Source organism: Mus pahari, chromosome 14 (assembly GCF_900095145.1).
Source record: "Mus pahari chromosome 14, PAHARI_EIJ_v1.1, whole genome shotgun sequence".
In the NCBI taxonomy this organism is placed as follows: Eukaryota; Metazoa; Chordata; class Mammalia; order Rodentia; family Muridae; genus Mus; species Mus pahari.
Genome location: NC_034603.1, coordinates 87,234,384 through 87,246,107, shown reverse-complemented (window position 1 = coordinate 87,246,107; position 11,724 = coordinate 87,234,384). Strand labels below are relative to the sequence as shown.

General features: G+C 55.5%; 2 protein-coding genes across 3 annotated transcripts; one reads left to right on the top strand and one right to left on the bottom strand.

Annotated features, from left to right (window-relative positions):
- Positions 1-56: 56 nt before the first annotated feature.
- Positions 57-1,006, bottom strand: Ndufaf8 (NADH:ubiquinone oxidoreductase complex assembly factor 8). The gene is made up of 2 exons (XM_029546547.1): positions 882-1,006; positions 57-805 (listed from the first exon to the last, which is right to left on the bottom strand). The coding sequence occupies exons 1-2, from the start codon at positions 963-965 to the stop codon at positions 365-367; spliced, it is 525 nt and encodes a 174-aa protein (XP_029402407.1). The 5' UTR covers positions 966-1,006; the 3' UTR covers positions 57-364.
- A 210-nt stretch (positions 1,007-1,216) lies between these two features.
- Tepsin (TEPSIN adaptor related protein complex 4 accessory protein) lies at positions 1,217-8,901 on the top strand. Of its 2 annotated transcripts, XM_021212777.1 has the most exons (13): positions 1,217-1,322; positions 2,328-2,400; positions 2,773-2,864; positions 2,991-3,084; positions 3,877-3,944; positions 4,188-4,263; positions 4,360-4,431; positions 5,110-5,313; positions 5,558-5,732; positions 5,851-5,964; positions 6,057-6,135; positions 6,394-6,528; positions 7,400-8,901. In XM_021212777.1, exons 1-13 carry the CDS (start codon positions 1,275-1,277, stop codon positions 7,889-7,891), a joined length of 1,722 nt encoding a protein of 573 aa, XP_021068436.1. In that variant the 5' UTR covers positions 1,217-1,274; the 3' UTR covers positions 7,892-8,901. The 2 variants fall into 2 exon arrangements, with proteins under 2 accessions (XP_021068436.1, XP_029401907.1); XM_029546047.1 differs by lacking the exons at positions 1,217-1,322; positions 2,328-2,400; positions 3,877-3,944 and having other exon boundaries at positions 2,775-2,864; positions 7,400-8,895.
- Positions 8,902-11,724: the final 2,823 nt, after the last annotated feature.

Below are 11,724 nucleotides of genomic sequence, written 5' to 3'. Positions count from 1 at the left end.
CTGGTCAGCCACAGAGAGCGTGGCAGACACAGCACAAACTGTCAACATTGGGAGTGTGTCTAGGGTTTCAATGACAGCTGCTGGCCACCAACCACAAGAGTAAAGGCTTGTCTGGTCGCCTTCTCGCTCAGGGAGGGGCACAGGGTTGGGAGGCAGCCACAAGGCAGGGAGGGGTCAAATTAGAAGGAACAAGAAAATCACAACACCTGATGACTGAACAGCCTCTGCCGGGAAACCAGTCTAAGGCTGCGTGCAGGGGAGGCTGGGCTGCAGTCAGCTCCCCCAAACACCGTTCTCCCTGCCGAGGCTACTGTGGAACACCAGCAAACGGCACCAGATGCACTGTGTCTGTCGCCCTGGGTTCTTAACCTCCGACCCTAGCTCTACTGGAGGGGTCATGGGCAAGAAGGGCAGGATCAGGAACCCAAGCAGCTCTCAGCATCGCTGCTGTGCTGCAGTGAGAACCTGCTGCGGACCCTGCACTTGACTCCTCGGTGACAGGGTGCGTCCGGGGTGCGTGCCTAGCAGGACGCCGCCTGGCATCCGACAGGAATCGCTGCGAGAAACCAAGCGGAGCTGGGGTCGGTCTCATCGGGTTGCCCTTCCTGGAGGCCCCGTCCCCCTTTCGCTGGAGTTGCTCGGCAGAAAAGAGGACGCCAGACGGGGAGGACGCAGCGGGGACACGCCCACCTACCGCGGCGGCGAAGCAGCTCCGCAGGGCCTCGAACTCGCGAACGCAGAGGTCCTTACTCAGGCGGCCTCCCGGGGCGGTGGACGCCTGCACGCACTTGCCATACGCCGAGGCCTGAGGGAAGACCGGACCGTACAGGGACCTGACCAGAGTCGCCGCCCATCCCGCTTCCGCTCCGCCCGCCCCTCACCTCAGCTCCACAGGCCGCCAGATGCTCCGGGAAGGCTCGCAGACGGCTCCGCACACGCCCCCACACCGCTCCGTTGACAGACATGAGCCGTGCTTTCAGGCCCTCGAGGGCGCCGCCATCTCGGGCCCTGCCTCTTCCGGAGTCGAATGCGTGAACATCCGGGCTCTCCGCCTATCCTGTTTTCTGGTTGGTCAGAGTCGCAGTCCCGTGCCTCTGTAATTGGTCTCCGTCCTTGTCCGTCTCTTCCTTGGACTTTGGACTGGCTGAGGCGCAGGTGGTTCCGCCTTTGTGCCCGCCCCTTGCGAGCGATTGGCCGGAGGGAGCGAGAGGAGCGCGACGATTGGAGGATCGAAGCCTGGCGGAAGCGGGGCAGGTCGGGAGGTTACCTGAACCATGGCAGCTGTGCCGCCGCTGCGGGACCGCTTGAGCTTCCTACACAGGGTGAGTGAAACTCGCCGGGTGTGATTAGCGGGGACACACTGTCCAGCAGCTGCTGAGAATGAGTGTGCCCGCCGTGATAGCAGAAGGTTAACCGCAAGGGCGGCGGGCGATCTCCAGCGGGGCCCATCGGCTCTTCCCAGGCTTCATTTCAGAAGATCCTGGAAGCTCGTACATCTCCAGGGGTCAGGGGGCATCTGGAAGGCCATAGCCACGGGGTGGCAAGGGCGGAGCCTGTTGCCGGCTGTTGACTGGAATAAATTGATTGCCTTGAGCTTTCTGATTGGATCTTGACGGCACTGAGTGGCCCCAGGGACCCTTCTTAGGCTTTTAAGAACCCCTGCTACAAGAGATCAGATCACTCCAGTCTGGGACAAGATCTCAAGTACTGAACTGTGCAGCTCCCTCCCTACAGATCCCCTTGAAGGCACTGTAGACAAATAGCACGGTGAGGGCATACTTGTCTTAAATATTCCTAAACCTCGCCCTCTCGTCCAGATACTGATGGATGAGATGGGGTGTTCCCAGATTTCAACCAAATATACACCGTAGGCTTGCCGTGACAGGAAAGGAAGGGAGGAAGCAAGCACAGCCACGCTGATTCACGACTCAATAAGATGGAAGTTTGCCATCTTCAAGGAACCTTGAAGCCCTCAAGCTGAGCGGTTTCCACTCCTTGGGTCTGTACCCAGGAGGGCTGGCGTCTCGCCCATCCAAACAAAGAAAGCCCTGAGATTCTTGCTGTTGCTGGCTGATAAGTAGGTAGATTTAAAATTTCCTCACTCTTATGAGTGTAGGAGGCAGGGACTGAGCCTTTGTCGATTTCCCTCTTCCCCGGGTCACTCCTCCATGCCAGACGTGGCCCTTAAGATGACTGCGCCCCCCCCCCCCACTCTCTCCTGGGCAGTTTTAGCCCCAGTCAGCATGAGGCTTGCTTCCATTCCCTTCAGTGGCTGGGACCTACCCTGTATAAGACGGCAGCTCACCATGGCCCTCATTCCCCTTCAGCTCCCCATTCTGTTGAAGGGGACCTCAGATGATGACATCCCATGTCCAGGCTACCTGTTTGAAGAGATTGCCAGTATCCTTCTGCACTGCTGCCGTTGGTGGGTTTAGTGTTTAGTACGGAGGAGACCCTGACATAGCAGGAGGGGTTATTGCACAAGGGTGGGGTCTTCTGCTATTCCAGGAGCACTGACTTCTTTTTCCTAGTATCCAGATGTGTTTGGCAGTAGGGTTTGGGGGAAACACTAAGAACTGCAATACCAATAGTGTAGAGACCAGGACACCCTAAAAGTTCCAGTGCTGGTTAAACCAAAGCCTGTGGGGATGGTCTTCATAGAGTGAGACCTGAGAAGGCCCAGGGTCACAGGAGGGCAAGTCTGTCTCAGCCAGTAGATCCTTCCTGGTATAGCCTGTGTCAACCTGCTTCCCTAACCCAAATGACTCTTAGAGATTTCCCACGAGTCACTAGGCAGTAGCCAGTGCCTGCTGGAGTACCTCCTGAACCGCCTGGACAGCAGCTCCGGGCACGTGAAGCTCAAGGTGAGTCTGCATGGCCAGCGGGCAGCAGAGGGTGAGGTCTCAGTTCCTGCAGCCAGGCCGTGGGGGAGGGGCGCTTAGCTGCCCCGCAGCAACTGCCAGCCGGGTGAATCTGTGACTCCTCCTCAGGTGCTGAAGATCTTGCTTTACCTGTGTGGTCATGGCTCTTCCTCCTTCCTCCTCATCCTCAGGAGAAACTCTGCTCTCATCCAAGAAGCCACAGGTATGGAAAGTCACAGGTGTGCCCAGGGAAAGAAAGCAGGGGGTGGGGGAGGGTTGGCACAACCCTTGGGTGCTACTCTTGGGGCCCTGACTGGTCTGAGCTTGTAAATGGAAAAGGTGTCAGTGCTGGAGCTGCCCACTAAGGATTCTCTGAGGAATGGCTCTTAGCCCTGAAAGGATGAGGCAGAGCTGGCATGTATAGAGGTGTGTGTGTGTGTGTGTGTGTGTGTGTGTGCACGTGTGTGTGTGCATGCGCGTCGCACGTGTGTGTGTGTGTGTGTGTGTGTGTGTGTGTGTGTGCTATACACCAGCATGTGCAAAGGCCCTGAGACAAGGAGAGCTTTGGGGTGACTTAATGTGGTGTGAGAAAACCTTATTTTCCATGAGGGAACCTTTTTTTAGCAGAGGAAGTTTTAGCTCAGGCTGAATCAGCCTGGGAATCAGGGGCAAAACAATCTGTAAAAGGTCCTGACAGAGACTCAGGTCAGCCAGCTAGGCCCTGAGGGTCCTGTTGCAGGTGGGTGGAAGAGCATGGACCCAAGGAAGCAGTTAGGTAGGCATAACTTCAGTGAGTATGGGAGGTGGGAGGTCTGTCTCCGGCAGACACGGTCGCGATCATAGAGGTAGATGGTGGATTTGCTACCTTGAGTGGTCAAGGGAGAGTATTAAATGCTATATTCCCAACCCCCTGAGGAGGGGGCTGGGGGATGTATCTTCTGGGAGGGTTGGCCTGCTCTGTGGGTAGCAAAGAGTGCCCAGGCTCAGCCTGTCCCGTCTGTCTTCTGCCCTGCAGCTTTCTCAGGGCCTCCAGATCCTCTTCACGGGAATAGCTTGTACCAGAAGGTGCGGGCGGCTGCCCAGGTGAGCCCCGAGCAGGGTCACCGCGTAGAGTCCAGGGTGACAGAATGTCTGTGAGGGGCTTGCTGTTTTCCTGCCGAATGGGACCCAGCTCGCTCCTCCCTGCCGAGCCACACCCCCTGTGCTTGGTAGGGCAGCTCAAGAGTGGAGCCAGTGGGGATGGGCAGGGCAGCGGGCTCAGTGGGCAGCGGGCTCGGTGGGCAGCAGGCTCGGCGGGCAGGACTCAGCATCCGCGTCTTCCTCTAGGACCTGGGTAGCACTCTGTTCGCAGACGCCGTGCCACAGCCTCCCTCACAGCCGCCCCAGACCCTGCCTCCCGCAGGTATGCCACTGGGGACCACTCCCCGCGGTGTCCTCGATGTCTCTGTGCATGTGGGCAGGGCTGGGGAAGGCCCACGCTGAGGCCAGTGTCTTTCAGGCATGGGTGCCCAGGCCAGACCTCTTAGTGCTCTGCAAGGCTTCGGCTACACGAAGGAGAGCAGCCGGACAGGTAAGAAACACAGCTCTTGGGTAGAGAGATGAGGGGATCAGGCTGGGTGGTGGTGCTGTACAGATTTAATCCCAGCACTCAGAAGGCAGAGGCAGACAGATCTATGAGTTTGAGGCCAGCCTGGTTCAGGATGACCAGGGCTGCACAGGTGGTAACAGTGTAGTGTGTGTGTGTGTGGGGGGGGGGGGGTCCTGTTCACCAGACACTTGACATTTGTTTGTTGAGGGTCTATACAACCGCACAGAACAGAGCAAGTTATCTCAGCTGTCCATGGGGCTGGATGCTAGGCTACATCCAGCTATGACTCGTAGCTGCTGCAGACGGGCTCTTCTGCAGCTCGGGGGCCTCTGCCTGGGGCTTTAACTTGGAAGTCCCTTCTTCGGGGACCTCATAGGCAAGGGTATGCCCCTGACCATCCTTGTCTGCACCCCTTGAGTGAAGGGACAAGGACATTTTCACTACCCAGGGCAACCCCCATGGAACTTCCCTTGCCAGAACTGCTTGCTCTAAGCTGAGTGTCCAGACCACAGTGCAGCTGCTCTGTTGTGCTTGTAGCGTGTGTTGTGTGTCTTTACCTCCATATCTCTGAGCAGACAGTTGCCCTGGCCCTATCCTGGGGAATGTGGGCGGAGGTAGGGGAGGAGGGCTGGGGTGTTGATGCCGCCTCCTCTGTTACAGGCTCCGCAGGTGAAACCTTCCTCTCCACCATCCAGAGGGCCGCAGAGGTAGTGGCTAACGCTGTGCGTCCTGGACCTGATAATCCTTGTAACAAGGGACCCTTGACATATGGTGATACCTACCAGCCTGCAGTGACACCTTCAGCTAGCCACACATATCCCAACCCTGGGAATCTACTCCCTGGGGCCATCCTGGGGGCCAGAGGTATGGAGGCAAGGGTTGCCACCCTTAGGGGTCCAGACGGTTCCTTCGGTTCCTTCGTGCCTAGGCATGAGCGTCACAAGGGCAGGAGGCAGGAAGCACTCCCCCATTTTGTTTGCTTGGAGTTTCTGGAGCTGTCTTGTAAGCTCTGGACACGACCCCTTATCTCCTAGCCCAGAGTCCCTAAGAAGATGGCGTGAGGTCTGTGGAAAGCCCTGGGCCTTAACTGCGTTCGGGTCTCTTTCAGCTGTGAGACACCAGCCCGGGCAGGCTGGAGGCGGCTGGGATGAGTTGGACAGCAGTCCTAGTTCCCAGAATTCCTCCTGCACCAGCAACCCGAGCAGGGCCTCGGACTCGGGCAGTCGGTCTGGCAGTGACAGCCACTCTGGCACCAGCCGGGAGCCAGGCGACCTGGCAGAAAGGTGTGTGGAATAGGTGGCCACCTCTCCCAGAGGGGCTGTCAACAGCTCAGGCGTGCTGCCCCACCCATCTACCTGAGACCTTGTGTCTGACTTGGCCCTGCTGTTATGCTTTTCCCAGGGCTGAGGCCATGCCGCCAAACGACTGCCAGCAAGAACTGAATCTGGTAAGGACTGTGACGCAGGGGCCACGTGTCTTCCTGAGCCGTGAGGAGACGCAGCACTTCATCAAAGAGTGAGCTGCCCACCTGCGTGCCCCCCCCCCCCCGAGGTAGGAGGGAACATGCTGCGGCTGCCCCTAATCCCATTTGTCCCCTCTCTGTACAGGTGTGGCCTACTCAACTGTGAGGCTGTGCTGGAGCTGCTCCTCCGACAGCTGGTCGGGACCAGTGAGTGCGAGCAGATGGTGAGGGAGCCCTGTGAGGGGACGGGGACTGCGTGGGTCTGTGTGGGTGACAGGAAGACAGCAGGGCACCCTTGGCTGACAGGGTCCACTTGGGAACTAGGAGAGTGGGTTGGGGACAGCAGCATGGCTAGTGTCTCCTCCTCACCCAAGGCCAAGAAGAAGAGGGCGGGGCCACGCACAGGCCTGTGTGGCCTTCACCTCCCTGAATCAGGCGCCCTGGAGAGCTGACTTCCATTCTCCCATTCTTCTGGTCCACAGAGGGCACTGTGTGCCATCGCATCCTTTGGGAGTGCTGACCTCCTGCCTCAGGAGCACGTCCTCCTCCTGTGCCGACAGCAGCTGCAGGAACTTGGCACGGGCAGCCCTGGACCTGTGACCAACAAAGCCACCAAGGTGGGCAGTGGGCCCTGGAGTGGCAGACTGTCTCAGCTCTCACTGCTCTGCGTGGCCCCAGCTGACCATGACCAGCACCTATGGGTGCATCCCTACGGTCCTGCTTAGTGGCTGGTGCCCACCACCCCCGGACTCTGGCACCGTGGGTGCCACGGCCTCCTTCCTTACCGGGACGCCCACCCACTCACCCACTCACTTCTGGGCCAGGGCACCACCATGTGTGCTGCACACACTCATTCTGCTTCAGAAGTCTTCCTTAGGAGCAGGTCACCTGCCTCATCTCCAGAGCCCCCAGTCCCTGGACCCCTCGTGTATGCCTTTTCTGTCTTGGTTGTGTCCCTAGTTGGTTCGTTTGTTTGTTTGTTTACATTTTGAGACAGGGTCTCACTGTGTAGCCCTGACTAGCCTAGGACTTACTGGGTAGACCAGGCTGGCCAATGACTCAGAGGTCAGCCCGCCTCTGCCTCCCAAGTACTGAGATTAGAGGCGTGGCCGCACACCTGACCAGGGTCCCCTGCTTCCTCTGTTGCTACTAAATTTGCCACAGCCTCTTAGTTCAGGTTAGCCAACATACTGTTAGCACCGGTTAGCTTTCCTTTGGTCACAGTACCCAGTAAACTTAGGGTAACATTACAGGAACATGTGTCCAGAGCAACCAGATACATCAGGTCTCTTTGGTCCCCTGGAAGGTTCTGAGGCTGGGACTGCCCATCCATCAGTAGGACTTGTTTCATGCCGTTTGTTCAGTAGGACTTGTTTCATGCCGTTTCATGACTCTGGGTACCTGCCTGTACTAAGAAAAAATAAGCCTTGTCCTTCCCTGTTTGTAGCACGGAGCAGGAACCTCCAACTCCTTCCTGTTTTACTGCAGATCCTGAGACACTTTGAAGCCTCCTGTGGACAACAGCTCCCTACCCTAAGGCCCTGTGCCCAGCCCAACTCTGCAGCCGCCCCTGTGGGCCCAGCTGACCTGCTGACCAGCCCCGTGCCTGCCCCTGGGAGCCAGGTCTTCCTCCAGCCTCTCAGCTCCGCCACGGTGGTACCCAGGAGTCCTGTGCCTGCTCCGTCCCCTGATACCTTACCTCCGTCTTCTCTGGAGAAGCCCAGCGAGGTCCAAACCCAATTGGTATGTTCTAGTGATCAAGGGACAGAAGCTGAGCAGAGGCTGGAGAACACAGACACCCCGAAGAATAGCTCCAGTCCGCTCCCGTGGAGCCCCAACTCTCTCTTTGCCGGCATGGAGCTGGTAGCTTGCCCCCGCCTGCCTTGCCCCCGCTCTCAGGATCTCCAGGCCGATTTACAGACGGCGACCACTGAAGCTCCAGTTTCAGAGCCATCAGCTTTTGCATTTTTAAACATGTGACTTTCTGGGCCCGGCTGTACAGCATCCCCTCTGTCCTCGTATGGAGGGCCCCAGGGCCTATGGCCTCCTGTCCTTGTGTTCACGAAGGAGCGGTCCTTTGGTGTCTTCTGGCTGTCCCTTCGCCCTCTCTGGCCCCTTCTTTTCACCTAGGAAACTGGTACAGCGACCTTTGAGCCAGGTGAGCCCCGGATGGGCCTCCCAGTGCTCAGAACAGTCACTGAAGAAGGGTTATGGGCCCTTAGTGCTGACCAGCCAACATAGAGATGTGGAAAATACGGTCAACCAATGCCTCAGAAGATGTCTGCACACCCATTGCTTCTTGGGAATTGACTCTGGCCGTGCCCCTGAGATTGGCTTCCCTCTTCTTCCTGGCAAGACCCACACAGACCTTCTTAGCAGTCTGTCCATAGCGGGAGACCATCTCGTACATCTTCAGGGCAGGGCTTCCCCAAGGCTGTGGACCACAGCCCCTCTGCCCCATGCTGCTGTCTCTAGGAGGCTGAACACTGAGGCCAACTCCCACCCCCAACTCCCAGGCTACCTCAGTCCCCGTCGGACCTGTCCTATTGCTAGGTGCTGGCAGTGATTGTGTGACTTGAATTCCTATGGTGACAGCTGGCCGGGAGCAAGGCTGCATGGCTGACCTTGGGTATCCTGGGCAAGCCCTGTCAGCCTGACTCTCAGAAGTGAGCACTTGGAGAGGGTTGGAAGCACCAGCTTGGCTCACAGTTAGGTTCTGATCTCTGGTCCTTCCTCAGGGAGGTCAAAGGTCAAAGTAGCTGTGTGCCACAGCCGTGAGGATAGGGGGCTGGGCAGGTGCCTGTGGCCCTCAGAGCTTCCTCAGACAAGTGCCCTGTGGCCATTTCCAGCGTCAGTTCCTGTAGGGCCCAGCGCTGGGTGCACAGCTTGCCCCAGTTTTCTGTAGAACACGGGAGAGAGAGTCGTCCTCTCAGAAGAGCCCGTGGAGCTGCGACATGCACTTTCTCAATAAACACGTGTTTACACAGCTTACAACCACTTTGGCTGGTTGGTTTTTGTGTTAAGATTTTATTTATATAAGTACACTGCCGCTGTCTTCAGCCACACCAGAGGAGAGAGCATCAGATCCCATTACAGATTGTGAGCCACCATGCGGTTGCTGGGAATTGAACTCAGGAGAGCAGTCAGTGCTCTTAGCCATTGAGCCATCTCTCCAGCCCGTTATTATTTTTATTATTATTAACCTTAAGGACTTGTTTTCCTGAGGAGAGCAGGTGTCCCCTCCTAGAGGGTTTGGTGGCCTCTCAGTGGTGCTGCTTTGCCCTCCCCCTCAAAGGGCCAGGAGGATATTCTGAACAGAAGTTGTGGTTATGCTGCTCCAGGGTGAGCGGAGGACACGGCCAGAGAGGGACCATCCCAAACCCCACCAGAGTCTCCGCAGGTGTTCAGTTGTGTCAGACGCGGGGCCTTGTGTGTACTGGTAAGTTCAGGACCTCTGGGCTGTTCTCCCAGGTCATTTGGGGAGTCATACAAAGTTTACAGGAAAAGAGAGAGAGAGAGAGAGAGAACAGTTAAGATGATCTTACAACTCCTACGGTGTGGCTTTTCAAACTGGGAATTTTTCTGTGGACCCCAGGGACAGAAACATTTTCACACAGGTTCAGCTGGTAAGTCAAGGTTTGGAGGATCAGGGAAACGCTCATGGCCGGTGTACCACTGAAGAGTGGCCTTTTCCCTAGTTGGTGATGTCTGGGGGTAGGGGTGGCACTTAGAACCCCTCCACCCCTGTGCCTGGTTTTAAGACAAATGCCACACCCAGAGGAGAGTTCATCACAGCTGTGCTAGCCAAGGCCCGTATTGTCAGGGTCTTATACACAAATAATGGCCAGCAACAGCGCCCACATCCTGGAGGTAGAACCTGACAAGCCCAGGTTCCTGAGCCATGCCCTTGGTCAGGGGTTTTTCTTTATCTGCAGTGGATCAATGAGGAGGTAGCAGCCGTCAACAGTGTTGGAGCTAGCAATGTGTAAAAAACTGAAAACATCTTGGCCCATACCTCAGTCTTCACACAAAAATTTAAAGTGAACCGTAGTCTAAGAATCAGAAACACTAGGTATGGTGGTATGCCCCTTTAATCCCAGCACTCAGGAGGCAGAGCGATGGCTCGCCATGAAACTGAAGCCAGCCCTGTCTACATAGGGAGCTCTAGGCCATCCAGGGCTACATACTAAGACCCTGTGGTGGGGAAGAAACCTTATCAAAGGGAGAAAGCTTTAATGTCATAGTTAAGGAAATGGAAAGCTGAGCCCAACACTGAGAGACTTTTTAGGTTACATGTCTCCCAGATGCACGTGAAAACCTCGCTGAGAACACGGAATCAATGGCATAGTTAGGCTGGTAAAGGTTTTTTTTTTTTTTTTTTTTTTTTTTAACCACAAAGTCTGACAACCAGAGTACGACCCCTGGGACCCACACGGTGGAAAAAGAAAACTGATTCGTGAAGGTTATCCTTACCTCTACGCGTTTGCCGTGGCATGAGTGTACACACACACACACACACACACACACACACAAAGGTTAAAGCTCAAAACTAAGAAACCACCCAAATTACAAAGTGGGTAAAGGATCTGACAGACATGAAGGCAGATGAATGCAGGGATGGCAGATGAGCCACGTGGTTTACAAACCACTCACCTGGCCAGGAGAACACCTAGCAAACAGCTTTGGGTTCCAAGAGTCACAGCTTGTGAGATGGAGAGATGGCTCAGCAGTTAAGAGCACTGGCTGCTCTTCCAGAGGTCCTGAGTTCAATTCCCAGCAACTACATGTGGTAGCTTACAACCATCTATAATGGGATTGATACCCTCTTCTGGTGTGTCTGAAGACAGCTACAGTACACACACACACACACACACACACACACACACACGCACACACACCAACCATTCACCTATTAGCGTCACTGACAGAACAGGATCCCAAACACTCCGAGAGTGGAAAGAACAGACACCAACCGGGACACTGGCTGGGCAGTGACTAGAAAACATTCTGGCAGTTTCTTAAATAGCACTGATTTCTGCCCTAGGAATCTGCAGAAGATGGGAAAACCTGGGCTTACACAAAAGCCAGCAAGTGTCTTCAGCTGGTTCTATTGTGCGAACTCTCACATGGAACAGTTGCTTGCTGCATTCTAGGAGTCAGGTAACATGTTGGCTAGGACAGCAGAGTGGATCCTCCAGCTTTGGGGGGTCAGGGTGGGGTGTAGGAAGACACTCTGTGCCATCTTGTCTCTGACTTTTCCTCAAAAGACAAAACAAGGTCCCAACCAGCTGGTATCTGAAGCAGCTGAGATTAAACAAGGAATAGCTCTGTAGGGTGTGACGGAAGAGTGACTAAGTCTGAATGTGTGTTTACCCGACACCAAAGGATGTGAATTTTGATATGTATAAACCAAACCTTTCTCTTAATTTAAAAAAAAGAAGCCGCCATCAGTGTTTAAAAGCACCTACTATGCTGGGTGGTGGTGGTACACACCTTTAATCCCAGCACCTGGGAGGCAGAGGCAGGTAGATCTGTGAGTTCAAGACCAACCTGGTCTACAGGGGGAGTTCCAGGACAACCAAAGCTACATAGAAAACTCTGTCTCAAAAAAAATATATAAAATAAGCCGGGCGTTGTGGCGCACGCCTTTAATCCCAGCACTCGGGAGGCAGAGGCAGGTGGATTTCTGAGTTCGAGGCTGGCCTGGTCTACAGAGTGAGTTCCAGGACAGCCAAGGCTACACAGAGAAACCCTGTCTCAAAAAACCAGTATATAAAAAATAATTTTAAAAAAAGCACTTACTTGCATAGGAC